Source organism: Hippoglossus hippoglossus, chromosome 14 (genome assembly GCF_009819705.1).
Source record: "Hippoglossus hippoglossus isolate fHipHip1 chromosome 14, fHipHip1.pri, whole genome shotgun sequence".
Classification (NCBI taxonomy): domain Eukaryota; kingdom Metazoa; phylum Chordata; class Actinopteri; order Pleuronectiformes; family Pleuronectidae; genus Hippoglossus; species Hippoglossus hippoglossus.
The window spans coordinates 12,456,072-12,474,166 of record NC_047164.1 but is presented as its reverse complement, the minus strand read 5'-3'; the positions used below and the strand labels follow the sequence as shown (position 1 = coordinate 12,474,166).

At 41.3% G+C, this 18,095-nt stretch overlaps 2 protein-coding genes across 2 annotated transcripts; both read right to left on the bottom strand.

Annotated features, from left to right (window-relative positions):
- Positions 1 to 801: 801 nt before the first annotated feature.
- On the bottom strand, positions 802 to 7,494 carry ddx52 (DEAD (Asp-Glu-Ala-Asp) box polypeptide 52). The gene is made up of 15 exons (XM_034606357.1): positions 7,377 to 7,494; positions 6,896 to 7,139; positions 5,651 to 5,775; positions 5,376 to 5,561; positions 5,132 to 5,275; positions 4,425 to 4,536; positions 4,269 to 4,341; positions 3,939 to 4,142; positions 3,750 to 3,840; positions 2,920 to 3,042; positions 2,679 to 2,829; positions 1,947 to 2,022; positions 1,618 to 1,689; positions 1,213 to 1,476; positions 802 to 995 (listed from the first exon to the last, which is right to left on the bottom strand). Exons 1-15 carry the CDS (start codon positions 7,461 to 7,463, stop codon positions 959 to 961), a joined length of 1,989 nt encoding a protein of 662 aa, XP_034462248.1. The 5' UTR covers positions 7,464 to 7,494; the 3' UTR covers positions 802 to 958.
- An 828-nt stretch (positions 7,495 to 8,322) lies between these two features.
- On the bottom strand, positions 8,323 to 17,843 carry heatr6 (HEAT repeat containing 6). The gene is made up of 20 exons (XM_034606354.1): positions 17,506 to 17,843; positions 16,380 to 16,487; positions 16,136 to 16,276; positions 15,934 to 16,049; positions 14,835 to 14,949; positions 14,641 to 14,742; positions 14,365 to 14,529; positions 14,069 to 14,289; positions 13,696 to 13,870; positions 13,339 to 13,545; positions 12,731 to 12,830; positions 12,257 to 12,648; positions 12,056 to 12,178; positions 11,854 to 11,940; positions 11,474 to 11,608; positions 11,256 to 11,378; positions 11,014 to 11,138; positions 10,074 to 10,170; positions 9,350 to 9,554; positions 8,323 to 9,190 (listed from the first exon to the last, which is right to left on the bottom strand). The coding sequence occupies exons 1-20, from the start codon at positions 17,791 to 17,793 to the stop codon at positions 8,604 to 8,606; spliced, it is 3,612 nt and encodes a 1,203-aa protein (XP_034462245.1). The 5' UTR covers positions 17,794 to 17,843; the 3' UTR covers positions 8,323 to 8,603.
- Between the last annotated feature and the right edge of the window lie 252 nt (positions 17,844 to 18,095).

Here is an 18,095-nt window from a genome sequence, read left to right as displayed (position 1 = left end):
ATCTCCTTAAGCCATAGGACAGCTGAGTGTGGGTATTCCCTGTGCTGTAAATAGCACAAGCTGGCCTGAGCTTTAGGACTCTAAAGTCTCTGCAGTAATCACACCCACTTTAAACACTCTGCACTGTTGTGTTCCTGTATGTGATGTTGTCCTGTTCATTTATTTGTTTATTGTGCAGTGTCACTATTGTCTATGTCTAGGTCTTTCGTTTTTCTTCCTGGTTGTGTGGTCATTAATAATCCATATAACATCCATCAAGCACATGAAGTAGAATCTATTGTTTAAATGATATAACTCTACACAGGTCTCAATCTTTTTGTTGAATTGACCAATACAAATTGCATTGTTGAGCGACTGATGGACATTAAACACATTGAAGGGAATTTGTTTCCCTGTCTCTCTCATAATTACCTGCATTGATAGGTATATTTGTATTTTTCCTATTCATTTTTTTCCTTCAGTGTAACTGGGTCCATATTGTTCAAAATAATCATCACTCAATCACTCATTTTTATTTTATACTACTATCTGATACTCTCAACTCTCACATGCAACACCCAAAGTGCAATAATTTAGCTCGTATTTCATTGTATTATCTTATAGGCTTTTATTTATATAGTTGCACTTTAATTAGTAGTTTATAGTGTTTTACTTATTTTCCTTTATGTGTGACTGCACCTGTGGATTACCACCAATTTTGTTGTATTCTATTACAACATCCATCTATTACGGTCTTCATTTTGTATTGAAGAATGTTTGTTAAATATCTTCTTTCAGTGGTGAGCAAATGTAACAAACAACTATATATACATATATATAAAACAGTTTATTTTATACTCTGATAACACAAAGCACAATTTGATTTACTGCAAAACAATTTGCAGTAAATCAAACCTTAAAAAGAAAAAAAATAAGCATCCACATCCAAGTTCATATGAGGCTGTTTGTGCCAATTCTTCTATTCCTTTTGTGGCTTAGTCTTCTTCCCTCCTTTCCTGATGAAGAGAAAAGAGAAAGAAAAGAAAACTCATTCCAGTTGTCGGATTTATATATTCCATGGGTCTAATTTCTAAAACAAAAACTCAGGTTGAAAAGCACAACATCAGATGAAAGGTCCACTCTCACAACATAAAAATGATCTAGTTTTAATTATTATTTCAGACTGTTTCCTCCATGGTTCTGTTTTAAGGAATGAGGAAATTAAAAACTTACTTCTTAAACTTAGCCGCAGGGGAATTTGATCCCATCTTCTGTGACGGCTTGCTTTGTTTTTCTGTTCCCTTTTCTTTTTGAGTTTCATTTCTTTTCTTCAGTTTCAGTCCTTTGGTCTTCTTTTCTCCTTTCTGCTCTCCATCCACTGCTTGCTTCTGTTGTTTCTGTCCTTGTGCTTTGCCCGTTTTCTTCATTAAGAAACGAGGGGTTGTGCAAATTGTGCTTCTCTTGGGAGGCTTCTTCTCAAGTCTGCGCTTATCTTTGCTAAAGTACAAAGACAAAAAGACAGAATATTAGACCCATATTAAAAAAAAATTCAACTGATTAATTTAGTAACAAATAACAGCTTTAAATATTGAAGTAATTTTGAAAATCTTCCTGATCATCATCATCCTTCTCTTTTACCTGTGTATCTTCTTAAAGCCGATCATGTAATCAGGCACAGGACAGCCAGCTTGTTTAATGACATTAGCGATGCTGTTACAAAGAGATGGAGACAGAAATATATTCAGGGGAAAAGTCAATCATTAATAATATCACATACATAAACAGGCATGGAAACTGTACAGACTGAAGCGGCATGTTTCTGCAAAAGAGTAGATCCTTTGATTAAAATTCATGTTTAGAGAAAAGTAAACCAAATCCAACACTATCCAATATTTTACTATTGTAACATCACTGTACTGCAGATAAATTGTTTTAATATTTTATATTTTTGTGCTGCATCAACGTACCTTCGGAGCAGTGGTTTGTCATCTTCTGTGAAGAAGGTCATGGCCTTCCCCTGATGTCCAGCTCGGCCGGTTCGACCTGAGGAACAGCAAACAGGAGAATAAGTGAGGAACAGATGAGCAGAGAGAAAAGAGAGGAGCAAGGCCTTAAAGGAGACAACACAGGATTAGAGCGACTACTTAAAAATGAATGCTCAGCGTTAGATATGGAAACGGACAAAGCTTTCCGTTTGTACTCTGCCTTCATTTCAGCCATATTTTTGCACGTTTTCTGAAAGCTTATGGATACAATGGAAACAGCACCAGAAAACATGGGGCAAGACGAAAACATTTCATCAATGGCGGAAGTTGGTAAGTAACTACAGGAATCCATATGAAGTAAATTCCCCTTGGAAAAGGGACAACAATCTTTTTAACTTTTTCTTCTGGGGAACATTATCACAACCTCTTAAACTGTTGACATGTTTGTCTCTAGTGATATTGATTAAAAACCAAGCCAACGTAAAGGACGCATGTGTGCAGTGACAGTTACATTGTTTGAAATGGACGCATCTCTTATCATCCATAAAGGCAGAATCAATGAGCATAACAAAGATACACATTGAACAGTTGTCAGCTGCTATATTAATGTTTCAAATCTCATTTTCACATATATAACATTTAATTAAGACTCGAATTTCTCAATTTTTCCATTATCCATTTGGTTAATCATCTCAATGATCATATTGAACTAACCAATCCGGTGGATGTATTCCACAGCACTGGTGGGGAAGTCGTAGTTCAGCACGAGGTTGACCCCCTTGAAGTCGATTCCTCTGGCGAGCAGCGCCGTGCAGATCAACACCCAAATCTTACCGGAGCGGAAACTGCTCACCACATTGTCCCTCTGCAACAGAAGAGGAGGTTAATCACCAGGCTGCACTTCAGTGACACAGAGAGGACCGACACTGAGGTCTGTTAGAGTGTCTGTGTGTACCTGCTGCTGTGTGCGGTCTGCGTGGATCACATCTACGTTGATGCCTTCATACACCAGCTCATGGAAAAGCTCCCGTGCTCGATCTATAGACTGAACAAACACCAGCATGGGAGGAAGAAAACCCTGGAATAAAGCAAGAAGAACATGCCTTCATGTTAATGTCTCTTCTCTTTAGAGAGTTAGTTTCATTTGTAATGACCATGTCTGAATGTAATGAATGAATTCGTCACTATAAACAGAATCTGCATGTGAAAATGCAGAATCTGTGGGTGAGGGACAAGATTTTGGGGTTGAAGGCCTTCTGGTTCCGGTTTGTAGTTTGACCAATCATGTTTGAGCAGGTAAACAGTCCGTGTGGTGAGAAGAAGAGGCAGAACACATTGACTGAAATGTATCTGCTGTTGATTTTTTTATTTATCTGCATTCTTATGCAGATAGCTGTTAATAAATATGAGCTCAAATGTAATCTGGATCTAAAACACATTTTAAAAAAGCATCGCTGTTTGTGTTTTGTGTGTAAAAACGTTCGACCCCAAAATAAAGGCAGTTACCCCCAGAAACTAATTTATCATCAGAGAGCAGCCGATGGGCTCCGAGATTGTGTATGAAATTACCAAGCTTAGACATTTGAACTATGTTTTTACCCCGGTCCATTTGTTTGTTATTTTCCTTGTTTGTCAGTAGGATTCCACAAAATAATACTGAACAGCTTGTATTCAGCCAGAAACAGCTCATCAAACTAACGATGTGGGATAATCTCAAGCACAAAATGACAGAAAAAAATTTATTCTTAACAACCTTGAAAGGTAACCTCCTTAATGTGCCCTTACTTTTTTGATGATGTCCCTCATGGCGACCAGTTTGCCGCTCTCTGTGCCGACAAACAGCAGCTGCTGGTCCACCGTCTCCACTGCTGTATTTCTGAGAGGACGATAGATGATTTATGTGAGAACAAAAGCCCATATAACTCCATCAAAGTAAGTATTAGTGTTACAGGTAGATTATTGGTAGATTATTACCTGTGTCCAATGTTGACCGACACCAGGTTGTCGAGGTTCAGACGACACCACTGCTCAACATCCGGTGTGCAGGTGGCGCTGAAGAAAGCCCTGCGCGCCTTTGACCCCGAGCAGGCCAGAAACACTGTAGCCAGCTGCTCCCTGAAGCCGGTCTTACCACCTTCAAACAGCTTGTCTGACTCGTCCACCACCAGCCACTCCACACTGAACAGCAACATAACACAACCATCAAGGTCACGTAAAAAGCATATTGCAATTAAATGGGCAAATATCAGAGGATAGAAAAAAGAAACAATCTAGGAACGTGAGAGTAAAGGATGAACATGTGACCTGCTGAGGTCGAGAGCTGGAGGATCCTGATTGAGAAGGAAGACGAGTCTGTTCGGAGTACTGACGAGTATGTCTGTGTATAGAAAAGTAGGATGTAAACAACGAGGAAGAGCAATCACATTTAACTCTTCTGGAAACAAAGTTCTTCCTTCTTACCATATTTTTTGTTTGACTGTGGTCCATATTTCTTCGCTGCCAGAGAGGCTTTGTCAATAATGTGAACTCGAAATCCGACTCCCTCTGACAGACGGACCAGCTCTCTGTAGGTCTAAGCACAACAACAATGAATAATGTTACAATACAAGCAAACATAAGCTGCTTTCAGACATACACTGAAATCTGATGAATCTCCAGAGGAGTTTTTCCAGCCCGTCCCAAGTAAAAACTCTGGATAATGTCCAAATAAACCGCAGGAAATTATCCAGAGGACTCACCACGCGCAAGTGTGAGACTTGATAACAATTCTTACATGCGACATACGCAAAAAGGAAAAAGGATATAAATATCTGAGGATTGAAAAGAAGTGTCATACACTAAGATGTTAACTTGGAATGAGGATTTCAGAGCTTTTGGACTTTTGATGTGCTGTAAACAAAACACAGGATATACGCCGTGGTATTTATACGTCATGTTCTGCCTCCTGTGCCAACTGTTGCCTGAGTGCTTCAAAGAGTTCCTGTTTTGTTATGAACAAGTCCGAAGTTTTTCATGTGTGAAAGGCAAATTCCAGAACCTGTTATCCAGACATTTTCAGGAGTGTATATATGAAAACGAAGATACTGTCTGATCTACCTGAAACCTCAGCTGTATTAGAAAACATCCATTAGAGTAAAAAAGACGTGTGTGTGTCTGTGTGTGTGTACCTGGCTGGCCAGCTCTCTTGTTGGGGAGATAACCACCGCTCTGAAGCCCAGGTTGGCCGGCTGCTGCAGGTGTGCGAGCAGCGGGAGACAGAAAGCCAAAGTCTTCCCTGATCCAGTGGGAGCGCAGGCCAGGAGCTCCCGACCCTGACAGACAAACCAGTCACTTAGATCCTGACAAACCCACAGGCTGTTGTTTACAAACTGAATGTGTGCGGGTTTGTGTGGTGTGTGTGTGCGTGCTCACATGCATCATGAGCGGTATCGCCTGCATCTGTATTGGCGTTGGGGAATTCAACCCCGCGTCTTTGAGGTTCTGAATGACACGTGTGTTGAGACGATACTCGGACTGCAGCTCGTCAAATGTGGACACTGGGTCGGGCACATCGCAGCCGTGAACGTTTATACGGTGTTGGGAGCGAATATGGTTCACCTGAAATCAGTAGAACAGAAAAGGAACTTTACACATAGATAGAGGAGGGACACGATTCCATTTCACTTTGTGTTTCTTTGTGTTGCGACCTTTTGCTGATGAAGATGTTTCAGCCTCTTCATAGAGTTTTTCTCCTTCTTGTCAGTCGGCAAATTCAGGATCTTTCTTTCCTGTGCGGACGTCCAGGTGATGCCACCTCCCTCTGTGCCCCCAGCTTCAGTCAGACAGAACACAGCAAACAGCAGTGAGGCTCTGAACTGCACAGCTACAACACATTCATTTTAAACAGCATCACACACCATTGTCACTGTGTTTCAATAGTGAACACACTGCAAAGAGCTGTGTGGGATGACGCAACGCAAGAAAAACAAAAAGTGATTTTTATGACATCAATATGTTTTGAATTGCAGGAAATTGAAGTGAGTTTGTGGATGAAAGAACCAGGCGAGGGAATATACATTATTTATCATCGTAAATCAGTCCTGGTCGATGATGTGCAAATTATATGAATCTATGAATTTCTCTGTGACATATATTCAAGGAGATATGACCAGTCAAAATCACAGAGTTCCTCTAAAAAGTTCAAACTTCGTGATCCCAGATCTCCCTTAACTAAGACCTGACATTTTGGTTCCATAGGTTCCTCTTATGACCAAATTAGCATGAAAAATGTCATTAAGATCTGTGACAGTGAAGCCGAGAAGTGTGATGATTTGATCCCAATAAAAACAAACTGTTTGTGTATATATGGGGCAACAAAATGTCTGACAGTAGAATCATTTAAATCATGCCACCCTACGAGGAATTTCCTTTTACATACAATGAAAAAACAGGCTCACTTGAGTCATTTTAAACAATAATAAGTGGCCAACTTTCTATGTAGTTTAACACTACGTCTGCAGCTAATTATAATTCTCATGACTAATTATCATAGTGATTAAGTTAATTACTTAAAATGACTTAACTGAGACACAATTGGTCATCACTATTTCTATATAAGATATGAAGTATCTTCAAAAAGTATCATTGGTTGAATTATTAAAATCTTTTTGAAGTTGGACCCGGAGACTTTGTAAAACCATGTGTTGAAAATCGGTCCAGTGCTTTACAGATGTATTTATCATTCTGCTTTAACAGAGGGGTTTATATTGTTCACCAGCTATGTTTCTGTGTGTCCACATCACACAGCGCAGATGTTTACTGTTTCACAACACTAGTCGACTCGTGACTGAACGTGTTTGTATTCTTCAATGTTTTCGTGCATATATCACACAGTTTGTGGATAGATACACACACAAGAAACAAACATGTGGTCAGTCACACAAACCCTTTACCTTCCACCTGGTTTATTTTCGTCTTTTTCTTCTTCTTCTTCGTCCTCAGGCTCCTCTCTTCTTCCTCTCTCTGTCTTTTGACTCCTGCACAAGAATCTCCACTGTCACTTTCTTTTTCATCCTCTTCTCCATGCTCCTCCAGCTCTGTGGGGCTGCTCTGGGCTCCATTGGCCAGGCCTGTGCCGAAGTAATCAATGGCAGAGAGGGGATCTAAGGAAGCTTCTCCTCCCTGAGCCCTGACAACCTGAAAACCAGAGAAGAAAACTCTGAATGTGTAAATACAACATCCTGTTCCACCATGTATCTAATGTACTGCGGTACTGAGGCACCAAATCCAACTTTAACTTCCTCAATACCGTAAAAACAAACACGTTAGCCCACTTTCACAGGGGTTAGCTAATAGACTGAACCATGGCTCGTGCTGCTGCTATTGAGCGATATTTTCATGTAGTACAACATCAGCTTCACGTGTTGAATTTACCTTGAACCGGTTCGCGTCTTGACCAAACCTCTTCAGGTCAAACTTAGCTCCAGCTCCGAGCTTCCGAAACAAATCGAACGCGTCCATTCCTGAGGCAGCGTGGTCTTCACTGATCAGGCATCACTAATCAACCCGGATCGTCCACCACTGGACTCTGGCGCCCCCCACTGGCTGCACCCAACACCGCGAGGGGTTTATGCATAAACTAAAAATCACTGACTGGTCAAATTATAATAATAAATGTCATGTACAGTTCATGTCTTTTTATTTAAATGTATCTGTAAAATATATATATATATATATAAATATATATAAATAAATGTTATATTTTATGTCTTACTATTTAAATGTCTGAAATACACAACTAAATATAATCTTTGATGTCTTTATTTGAATGTGTCTGAAAAATACATGTAATGTAATATTTTATGTCTTATTCAAATGTGTCTGAAATACACAATAAAACCATCTTTCATGTCTTTTTATTTAAATGTGTCCAAAAATATATATGTAAATGTGATACTTAATGTCTTAGTATCTGAAAAAAATATAAATGTAATACTTAATGTCTTATTTAAATGTGTCTGAAAAAATATACTTAAATAAATGTGATATTTTATGTCTTGTTATTTAAATGTGTCTATATATATATGTATATATATAAATAAATAAATAAATAAACTCAATATTTTGTCTTATTTAAATGTCTGAAATACACAAATATATAAAATATAATCTTTCATGTAATTTTATTTAAATATGTCTGCAATATATAAATAAATATAAATGAATATGTTTATAATCTCTTTTTAAATGTATCTGAAATTTATATATATATATGTATATATATATTTCAGATATATAGTGACTTATTTCAATGTCTTAATTAAAAAAAAAAAAAGATGTCACAGTAATACAGATCATTCACCTAATTAGTGATTAGCCAGAACTCTATTCCATCAATGTGAAATGTGTATGTGCTTAATGTGGAGCACTTAGATTTATTTTATATTTTTTAATTCCAGTTGGACCATCACTCTGTTTAGATATCAGGGTGTATCAAGGACTTCAGTTAATCATTTGGCTTACATGATATAGTACATTTTGTGGAATAAAAACACATGTTCACATTCATTGATTCAGTCACTACACACTGATTAGGTGTGTGGTTGAACATCTTCTGTCCTCCAGAAGCCTTTGTGACTCCAGACTTCAGTTTTCCGGAACCTATTGCTGTAGCTCTAACTGCTCTTCACAGGTCTTCAAACAATCCTCCAGAAAACTGACGACTATGTCCTTACCCCTCTCCTCCTCTCTCCGTCCATCCCCTTCAGCCCTCAACTCCTTTACTCCGGTCAGAGTCAGCTGCAGATGCTCAATTCTCTGCTGAGTGTTGAAACTGTTTCCCCCCATTTCTTTCTCTCCCTCCAACTCTCCTCCTCCATCCTCTGCTCTGATACATCTGGTCAAATGCTTTTTGATGGTACACCCCTCCTCGCTGTCCATCGATGCCCCGAGGGCGGGCATATCCTGAGACTGGCTGACGCTGAGCAGGTGCAGTAGCGCTTGTGAGAGTGTGTGTCGCAGGCTGGCACAGTAGCGGTACTCCAAGAAGTCGTTTGTGTCTTCACTGTTCTCGAGCGCTGTGGCCAGGGAATGCCACACAAAACTGAACTGCTTTATGTCCCCGTAGCAGCCGCGGCGGGCGGGAACCGCCAGCGCAGCAGCCGATTTGATGCGCACCTTGTAGTTCTTACAGAAAGTAACAACGTGGCAGAGGGCAGAGAAGACGTCCTGAGACCACAGGGCCGAGTCTGAGAGAAAGAAACAAAATGAACTGTTAAGTTTAATAGGAGAGCAACATCCTACTGATTAACCCTCCACTTTGAATCCTGTTGTTTTACGTTCTTTATATATAAACTACATATAAAAACATTAGAGTAGTGACAGACGCCCCGGGAATAAAGACTTACCGAGTGGCATGGCGGGGTTCCTGAAAGCATTTCCCAAGGCGTAGCAGGTGTTCCATCTGACCTTCATAATGGCCTCTGCTTGGACAGTTTTTACAAGAGCGCGGACGGCGTCTTCCAGTGGGCGCTGAAAGGCCGACTTGGTCAGCTGACTCTCTCGCAGGAAACGAAGCAGATTCCCGAGCGCTCGCACTGCGTGAGACTTCACCTGAGGTTGAGGAGAGGACGAAAGTTGGAAGGAGATGAGAGCCAATCAAAAAGAAGATATGGAGATGATGTCATTACAGGGCATATGTTTGATCACCTCCGCCAAGGAGGTTATGGATTTGGAAAGGAACGTGTCCGGGAAGAAGAATTTGGTATGAATCCGTATCAGGGGGTGGATCCAAGAATATATTTACACTTGCTTCAACATTGGGAGATTGGGTGTTTGGACCTTTTCACCATTTTCCCAGAGAAACATTCATGGGTCTTTATGAAAAAGAAAATGCAGGCACGTTTTGTAACTATGAGTGACGGAGGAAAGGGTGCCATTCTACTTTGATAGAAAGTAAGGGAAAACTGGCTTTCTGATGGTCTCGTCTTCATGAGCTTGGTAAAACAGAGAAGATACTTTTCATTCATACATAGATTTTTTACTCTGACAGAACAGACACATCTTGAAATAACGTGAGACCTGTCAACAACCTGCTTAGTGTTGTGCGAGTGAAAGTGTGAATGCACTCACTATGTCCTTGTCATCTGATGCTTGAGTAGCTGCCTGCAACATCTTGAGCAGCAGCATGTCTGACAGCTCCTCTTGGAAGTCGACACCAACACTCTCACTGATAAACAGATTACATAAAGCAAATCTCTCTTAACAAATTATAGACATTAAACAATATAACATACTGTTTTTTATCTAAACCATTTAGTTTGTGTTTCTGCATTTTATTTTGAAAGATAAGCAAGTGATCCACGTTTAAAGGACCAGTGTGTAGGATTTAGTGGCAACTAGTGGTGAGGATGCTTACTGCAACCAAGTGAATATCCCTCCCCTCCTTTTCAAAACCACGATTCTTAGTTCCAAGCGATTGTCCGAGGATGAAAATATAATTATGAATATCAAAAACGTTTAAGATCCTAAAGAATACATTTTAATGGCAATGTCAGGTATCACAGATATGAAGGAGTCCTAGAATTACTTATGCTTCCCTATAATTTCAGATAAGGTGAAGTAGCCCAGTACAGAATAGCCCTCAATACACCACGTTATCTCTCAATCTACATTCAGACACAGTAGGTATCCATAGTCTTTCCCACAGACAAGCTGAGTGTAGTTATCAGTTCCATAATGCTCTTGTTTGTGGTTGTATTTATCTGTATCACTGACAAAGAAAAACTAAACAGAGACATTGAAACTATGTGGGCTGCAGAGAAATGTATCCAAAAACAATCTAAAATTCTAAAGTCCAACTGAAGAACAGTTAAATGAACATAACTATCATTAAGACATAGCTAAATGTATTCAAGACCTATTACGTAATTCTTTAACATATTTAAGTTTTTTAGGGCCTAAAGTTCTGGTTTCTTTAGACTCCACGGAAACCCGGTTCAACATCAAATTATGTTAAAGTAACATTATAAACAGTGTAGCAGTTTACTCCAAACTCTGTATGTTTTCTTACATATTGACAGTAAGCGTGTCTGTGAGATTTCCTAAAGTCCAGGCCGCCTTGGCACGGACGTTTGGAGATCGATCGCTGAGGGCGGCGAGGACAGTGTTTGCTGTATCTGCCAAGAACATCACATCCTGCAAAGACATCAACACCTCAGAAACACGTTTTCTGGGGTTTTCCAGACTTGAATCTCTTGACAGAAGTTAAAAGATATTAAGTTGGTGGTCGTAGCTGCTCATCACAATCCTTACCTCTCTCAGACAGGGGAACAGGATGTAGACTCCCAGAGCCCTAACAGCTGACTTCTTCACCAGATATTTTTCACTGTATGTCAGTCCCAGCAGGACAGTGACGCACATCATCTGGGTCTTGTCCTAAAAACAGCGAGACACCATCACACACACAGCTTTCACGGAGCACAGTGTGAGCTGTGCAGCCACAGACGGAGTTCAGTCACAGTGAAACTCACAGGCAGTTGTGCGAAGGCCTGCGGCAGTATGGAGGAGAGCGAGTCGCACGCGCTCATCTGCAGCATGGTATGTTGTTCATTCTGCAGCGGTCCATTGAGCGGACCGCTCAATATTTCAGACCAAAACTGTACCACCTGAAATGAGTGGAAACACAATCACAAACCATTTTCAGGATTTGACTGAGGAAATAGTTTTGACATTATTTCAGAAATGTCTTTTTTTATTGTGTTAGCATGTTCATCAGTGTCTTTCAACAGTAGAGATTGAAGAATCCAACACAATAAAAAGGGAAAAAGGAAAAATGAAACAAGACTCTCTTAATAATAAAAACAGGTCTGACACAGTATAAGTATATTCGGTATGGACAGTTTGTACGTACGTGGCTCATGGGGACCCGCGAGCTCTCAGGCACTTTGCTCTCTGCTGAATACTGCTGGATTATTCCCGTCCCCAACTCCACTAGTAGCTAAACAAAAGTCAAGGACATAGATATCAGCGCCCAGATCTTGACCTTCCAGTTGTTAATTATGTCATATCTGAACATTTTTCAGCATCTGTTACTGAAGCTTGAATAGAGGTACCTTTGTCGCGTGCAGTTGCATGAAGGGGTTTGACTCTCCAAGGCAGTGAGCGCACATCTGCCCAATATCTAACAGACATGCTTGCACTAGAGAAAAGTAGCCGCGCACCAGGTGGGACAGGAGCTGAAACACCATAAAAAATGACCTTCAGATTTCAGAAATGTCTACTAGGGGGATTTCTTGTTTTACCGTCTCACCAACCTGTAAAGCTTCCACTAGAATAGGGGCTGGCTCTAAAACTACACCTCCTCCTGTTCCTGCTCCCTCGCTGTCTGACTGGTGGTCCTCTCTGGGCTGAGTCACCAGCGACATACAGAGCTGCAGCAGCCACGGCGGTGAGCTGTCCTCCTCCCCCGGTGTATGAAGCACGCGGGGGGAGTGTGTGCACGAGCTGCGCTGGGAGGGTGTGAGAGGTGTACACGATGGTGACGACTCTCCCTCTCTCCGTCTCCAGCTGAGTGCAGAGTCATGCTGTGTGAAGGAGCCGCTGCTGCTTTCTGGCTGTTGGAGGAGGAGCTGCACCTCAGGGAAAGGAGCGTGAGTCAGCACCAGAGCCCCGTAAAGTGTCAGGACGGACACACGCACATTCACGTCTAAAGACAGAGAACAGTTGTGTTAAAAGAAGCATTATGTACTGACCTGTAACTTGAAGCCATGTGGAGAAGACAAACAAACCTCTGTGGCCCAAATAAGGACGCATCTGCTTCCAGAGTGGGCTGAGTAGACCAGGTCTGAGACGGTGGTAGGGAGCGTTAAACACCAGACAGGCCAGACACTAACACACAGGGAACGAGGAGACATACTGTTAGGATGATAAACCTGGATAGATAGGCGTTGTCTCGGCGTTTTATGTTTTATGCTAATTCTATTATATAATGTAATTCTGGGAGGTGTAATTATTAGTCTGTGACCACTATATCTTTGTCAGGCAAGCTGAGATATGATTTTAACTCATAGGATGAACAATACAAATGATTATGATTGTGTTTACCCTCTAAATTACCTTTCTTACTGTACGTGGTAAGGATCTAATGTGAGTAAATGGACTTAGGGTTAACTTACTTTCTTAGCAAAGGTTATTTTTTTGCAATCTATTTTATTTTCTGACGTAAAATGAGCATCACAACCTCACAGGGCAGCTAATGTGGCTGTTGACTTTTAGTTTGATCAATGCAGCACGATTGCTGACAGTAAAAAACTGTGCACTTCTCCTGTAACTTTCAGAGCAGAAGTGGTATCTCATATCACAGTAAGGTTTTTTTATTAAAGTTTTGTTATCATACCTTAAAGACCTGTATGAGTGTTTGAGTAGCGGTCTCAGCTACCAGCGCAAGACTCAGAGCACGGTGCAGCTCTCTGATGGTCGTGGCCAGTGAGAAGGAGAAAGGTGTGTAAGATGTCCGAGGAGACGCCGTATCTTCAGCCACAGCCAGGAACTGACGGGAGCCATCCAACATGGCTGATAATACCTGAAGTGCACACGCACGTACCTGCAGACAGACAGAGACAGAGAGAGACAGAGACAGAGACAGAGAGAGAGAGAGAGAGAGAGAGAGAGAGAGAGAGAGAGAGAGAGAGAGAGAGATGTTACAGTCCTATAAGTTAAGAAGAATTATAAGATGAGTGAGGTTAAGTTGTACCTTTGGTGATGGGTCCTTCAGTATAATTGTGAGCAGAGTGAGAGGTGGTGGTCCGCCAATAGGAGATTCAGGGATGAAGGAGAACCAATACCCATACAGCATCCGTTTCTCTACACTTTTCACCAGCGCTAGCATACACTGCACAGCTCCCTGACGCACACGACCATGATGACATCTGAAAGAGAAAAATGCAACAGGATGGACGACAGAAAAGGATTTCTCGCTCGTTTGTACATGACTTGTGAATCATAAATTCAAGACATCCTAAGTTCAGTCAACTGAACATTCAATGAAAAAACAACAACCACATACATGCTCGTTCTCTGGAATGAGAAAATAGTGACGTGAATGGACATGCAGTGTCTTTATGTACCTCAATTTGCTCTGTGCGTTGCCCTCTGCATCGGAAAACTCAGAGTCAGAACTCTTAAGCTTCCAGGACGGGTAGAAAGACGGATCGGAGGGTGTAGCAAACGACTCTCCTCCCTCTTCCCCACCTTCTTTCTTAAATGCAAACATTTCTTCTCCATCATCCCCTCTGCTCTGCTCGGTGCTCGTCTTCTTCGCCTTTCCTCTGGACTTCTTCTTTTTATTCTTAGGAGAGACACAACTGATTTGAATATGGTCCTTTCTTTAAATAAGACCAACAAAAAAAAAGGCTTGTCTTACCCCTGAGGTTTTGCCTGGCACGGCAGCATCCTTTTTTGGTTCAGGGGTTTCTGGTGGTTCGGCAGGTTTTGGTGCAGAAAGACCTTCATACTGAGGAAGAGGAGCTGGGTAAAGCACAGCCGGCCACTCGACGTTCACCCCTGGAACTGCCTGGAACATCAGCCTCTGCAGAATACATGTACATATCTCCGGTTTATAACATTAAAACTGTCGTGTAGTGCATGTTCCTGAAAAAGGACAAGAATGATAAAGCAAAAGTGTGGTACAGCTTTGCACCTTAATTGTGGCCAGCACAGATCCAAGCTCCTCCACTCCACCAAATTTCCACCTGCCACCTGACAGACAACAGTGAAGTCCCTTCAGCGCTGACTGGATCACCTGCAGAGGAGAGAGGGGCAGGCATGGGTCAGATATGATAGAGTGCTTTTTTCTTCAAAATGTTATTTGTTACAACACACAATTGTCCGTACCATGCAGTAGAAGAGCTCATCAGTGTCGGGGGGCATGGGTGACTGCAGATTTTTCAGAAAGACTTTGAAACATAGACTTCTGTATTGATCATCCAGAGGGGCCTGACCAGGGATCCTGGAAAGAAACAATTCAACCAAGCACAGAAACTTTTACAGCCAAGATGAAGCAACATTTATGCAGAAATGACAATACAATACAAAAGACAGTTTGTGACAGAATGCTAATAGATATCCATTATGAATGGATTTCAGACATATTATGATAGTAGTAACTCTGGGACAACTGCTGGAGTAGCTTAAAAACAAATTTGAAAATAAGGAAATATACATAATTGTTGATTTTAAAAAATTTGTTTTTGCCTTGACACTGTGCCCTCATTAGAATGCACTTTAACATTTGCTAATCCAAGCTGAAACCAGTGGCCATCCTCCACAAAGCTACAATCTTTTCAATGCCACTTCTCAAATCTAATGGTCCAACTGGACTTGTTAAAATGAGATTGCTGAAAGAAACAAAATCCTTACATAATCCTTAAAACAATTTCTTTGAATACAAGGTCTTTAAATCTAAATACCACCGCTGTCTTTTTGTTGGCTGGTTTATTTGTTTATAAGCAAGGTAAGGCAAAATCTACTTGACGGATTACAATGAAACTTGGAGGAAGCGTGTGATATGGGTAGCAGTAGAACCCATAAAATGTTGGTGTGAATCCAGAGGGCAGGTGCAGAAATGTTTCATCACTTTCATTAAAATTGAGAGATAGACATATTTACGTAACTAATATCTTTAAATGAGTGAAATATGGTGCAACTTGATTGAATTTAAGGGGACTGTTGGGCCTCGGTGGAGTTATGTGCTCTACTGAGTGCTATTCTAGTTATTGTACAAGGCATCTAGATGAGGTATTGAAAGTTATTAAATTAAGAAAACATTTAGGATTATGATTAGCTTGCTTGTTTCACCTTAGCTACACAAAAACCAACATATATATTCATTCTGGCTTCTAGATTGGAAGTGGGGAACCACGATTTTAAAACACCTTTTTCGAAATCAGATCACAGACACCACGTCTCAAACTGTCTGCCAATAAAAATCTACCTGAAAAACATGTTTGCTAAACAGGTGAGAGCAACACGACGTAGTTCCAGATTTGGCTGAGATGGAGCACTATACAGAAGAAGGACGCCATCTTCAAGCAGAAGTTCACTGAGTTGCTGTGAACGAGAAGAATCTCAATGTAAATATTCAATGGTTATCTTTATTTACAACACACTTTCATAACGCTTGTACAAATACATACCTGGTGGCACTGAGGTCCATTCCCATACACTACTGTGGAGAGTGCCAGGAGGACGTCGGCGTGTGTCCATGTACTGCACACTTTCAATGCACTGGATGTATACTTCAGCAGCACAATCAATGTCTGTTCATCCATTATGACCTTAAAGAAAAAATCAGTGAGAACAGAAGAGTGAGAAAAACTTTTAGCTAATTGATGGATTTGAAGGCTGAGCTCTACTGTTTACTAAAAGGAAAGTTGTTACCTTGAGCTGATAGAGCAGATGATGTATTAACTGGCAGAGTTTGATGACTAAATGTTCTTGAGTCAGCGGCACAAGAGAGACGGCACGTTTCAGCAGAGTACACACATCCTGAAATGGATAATAAAGAAGTTAAGGCTTATTTGTCTAACAGCCGTATAAAAGCACATAAAACCCAAAGATATTCTGTTGCTGGAACAGAAACAGATACAGGACATTTGATAAATATAAACATCTGCTTACTGATACACAAATATTCAACAGCAGAAGACCACGGTCACCATGTTTCACTCCTGTCAGCCAAGAACAGACGTCTGAGGCTGCAGTAGCAACAGGCTCAACAACCAAAGAGTGTTGTTGATGACAATGTGCTCTGCATCCCTTTATAACCATCTTATAATGGCTGCGCCCAGCATGATGATTCATCCTGCCTCAAAGCCTGGTGTACATGCATAATGTGATGCACTCATGTTGTGCATTCCCCCCCCCCCCCCTTTCTTTATTTAAGAGTTTGGTCTTTCAGTTTGAGAGCGGAATGTATTGATTTCACATTCAAATTTCAAAAAGCTTTCACTCAAATCCCTGCCCTCACACTCAAATAGCCCCCGCTTGTGCTTCGACTTATTCAGCTTGTGGTCAAACTATGTGCTTGCACTCAGACGATTTGTTGCTTTGATAGATTCCTTGCACTTCATCTGCACTCAGATTCCTCCTCTGCTCTTGGACGTTTCTTCTGTCTGTCAAAATTCACCAACCAATAGAATACCAAGTGCAGTGCTGGCAGCTTATAATGACCCACAGGAAGTCTGTGGAATCTCTCCATCAGAAGCCATGAGTGTTTCCACCATCTTGTTGGATCCATGACATTAAGAGCCGAGGCCTTTCTCAATATTATTGAGGTGTTCCTAATAAAGTGGAATGTATGTCAAAAACGTTAAAAGACTGGGTTTGCACTGAAATTATGCAGTTTCATAAACACTGGGTTCACATTGGTCAAGGCTTGGTTGTTGTTCCTGTTTGTGTTGCCATAGCACCAGGTGCACCTTGACATATCAATAACACCCCAATCTTTTCAGTTTTACAGCATGCTAGGGTTGGCGTCTCCACCAGACAGAGGAGTGTGTGTTACCTCTGGTCGGATGTCGATGTTGGGGTAAAGGGTTTTGTTGTAGTTTTCCGACATGAGCTGGTCAAACACCAGGTTGAGCTCTTCTGGGAGTTGGCCTGAGTCCGCTCGCACGGATCGGAGTTTAGCGGCGCTGCGGGAAAACTGTTTCTCGGCGTCCGACGCGACCCCGAGCCTCCAACGATCCAAGCCCGCCGGAGCGAACCGCTCGCCGTCATCAGCCGCTGTCAGGGAGGCAGCGACACCGCTACGCCCGAAAGCCAGCGCTGACATCCCAGTTGTTGAAGCCATGTTTATCACACCCGGAAGTAATTCACTTGTTTTGTGGTTCTCTCGCTTCATTTACAGCTCGACACCAAACTGTGAGGCTCATTACTGCCTCCTACGGTGAAAACCAGAAACACAGGCACCAATGAACAGGGGAGGAAAATGTTTTTTTTGTATTTGTCTTCTTCTTCCTCTCTCGATTGACTGGCGGATCGGAAACAATGTAAGGTGCACACAGCCACCTACTGTACAAGAGTGTGTAATATCATGTAATTTAACAGATTTTCTCAAATTCTACAGATCAGCCCTGTGTCTTCAAAACGTAA

What these genes read in the sequence shown, in the direction of transcription:
- ddx52 (XM_034606357.1), bottom strand. Translation starts at nt 7,463, where the DNA reads ATGGACGCGTTCGATTTGTTTCGGAAGCTCGGAGCTGGAGCTAAGTTT. An exon ending in CAAGAGAGCTGGCCAGCCAG is followed by an intron (nt 4,537 to 5,131) that starts GTACACACACAC and finishes TGTTGTGCTTAG; the next exon opens with ACCTACAGAGAGCTGGTCCG. An exon ending in CCTGCGGCTAAGTTTAAGAA is followed by an intron (nt 996 to 1,212) that starts GTAAGTTTTTAA and finishes TCTCTTCATCAG; the next exon opens with GAAAGGAGGGAAGAAGACTA.
- heatr6 (XM_034606354.1), bottom strand. Translation starts at nt 17,793, where the DNA reads ATGGCTTCAACAACTGGGATGTCAGCGCTGGCTTTCGGGCGTAGCGGT. An exon ending in ATGAGCTCTTCTACTGCATG is followed by an intron (nt 14,743 to 14,834) that starts GTACGGACAATT and finishes TCTCCTCTGCAG; the next exon opens with GTGATCCAGTCAGCGCTGAA. An exon ending in CATCAGATGACAAGGACATA is followed by an intron (nt 9,555 to 10,073) that starts GTGAGTGCATTC and finishes CCTCAACCTCAG; the next exon opens with GTGAAGTCTCACGCAGTGCG.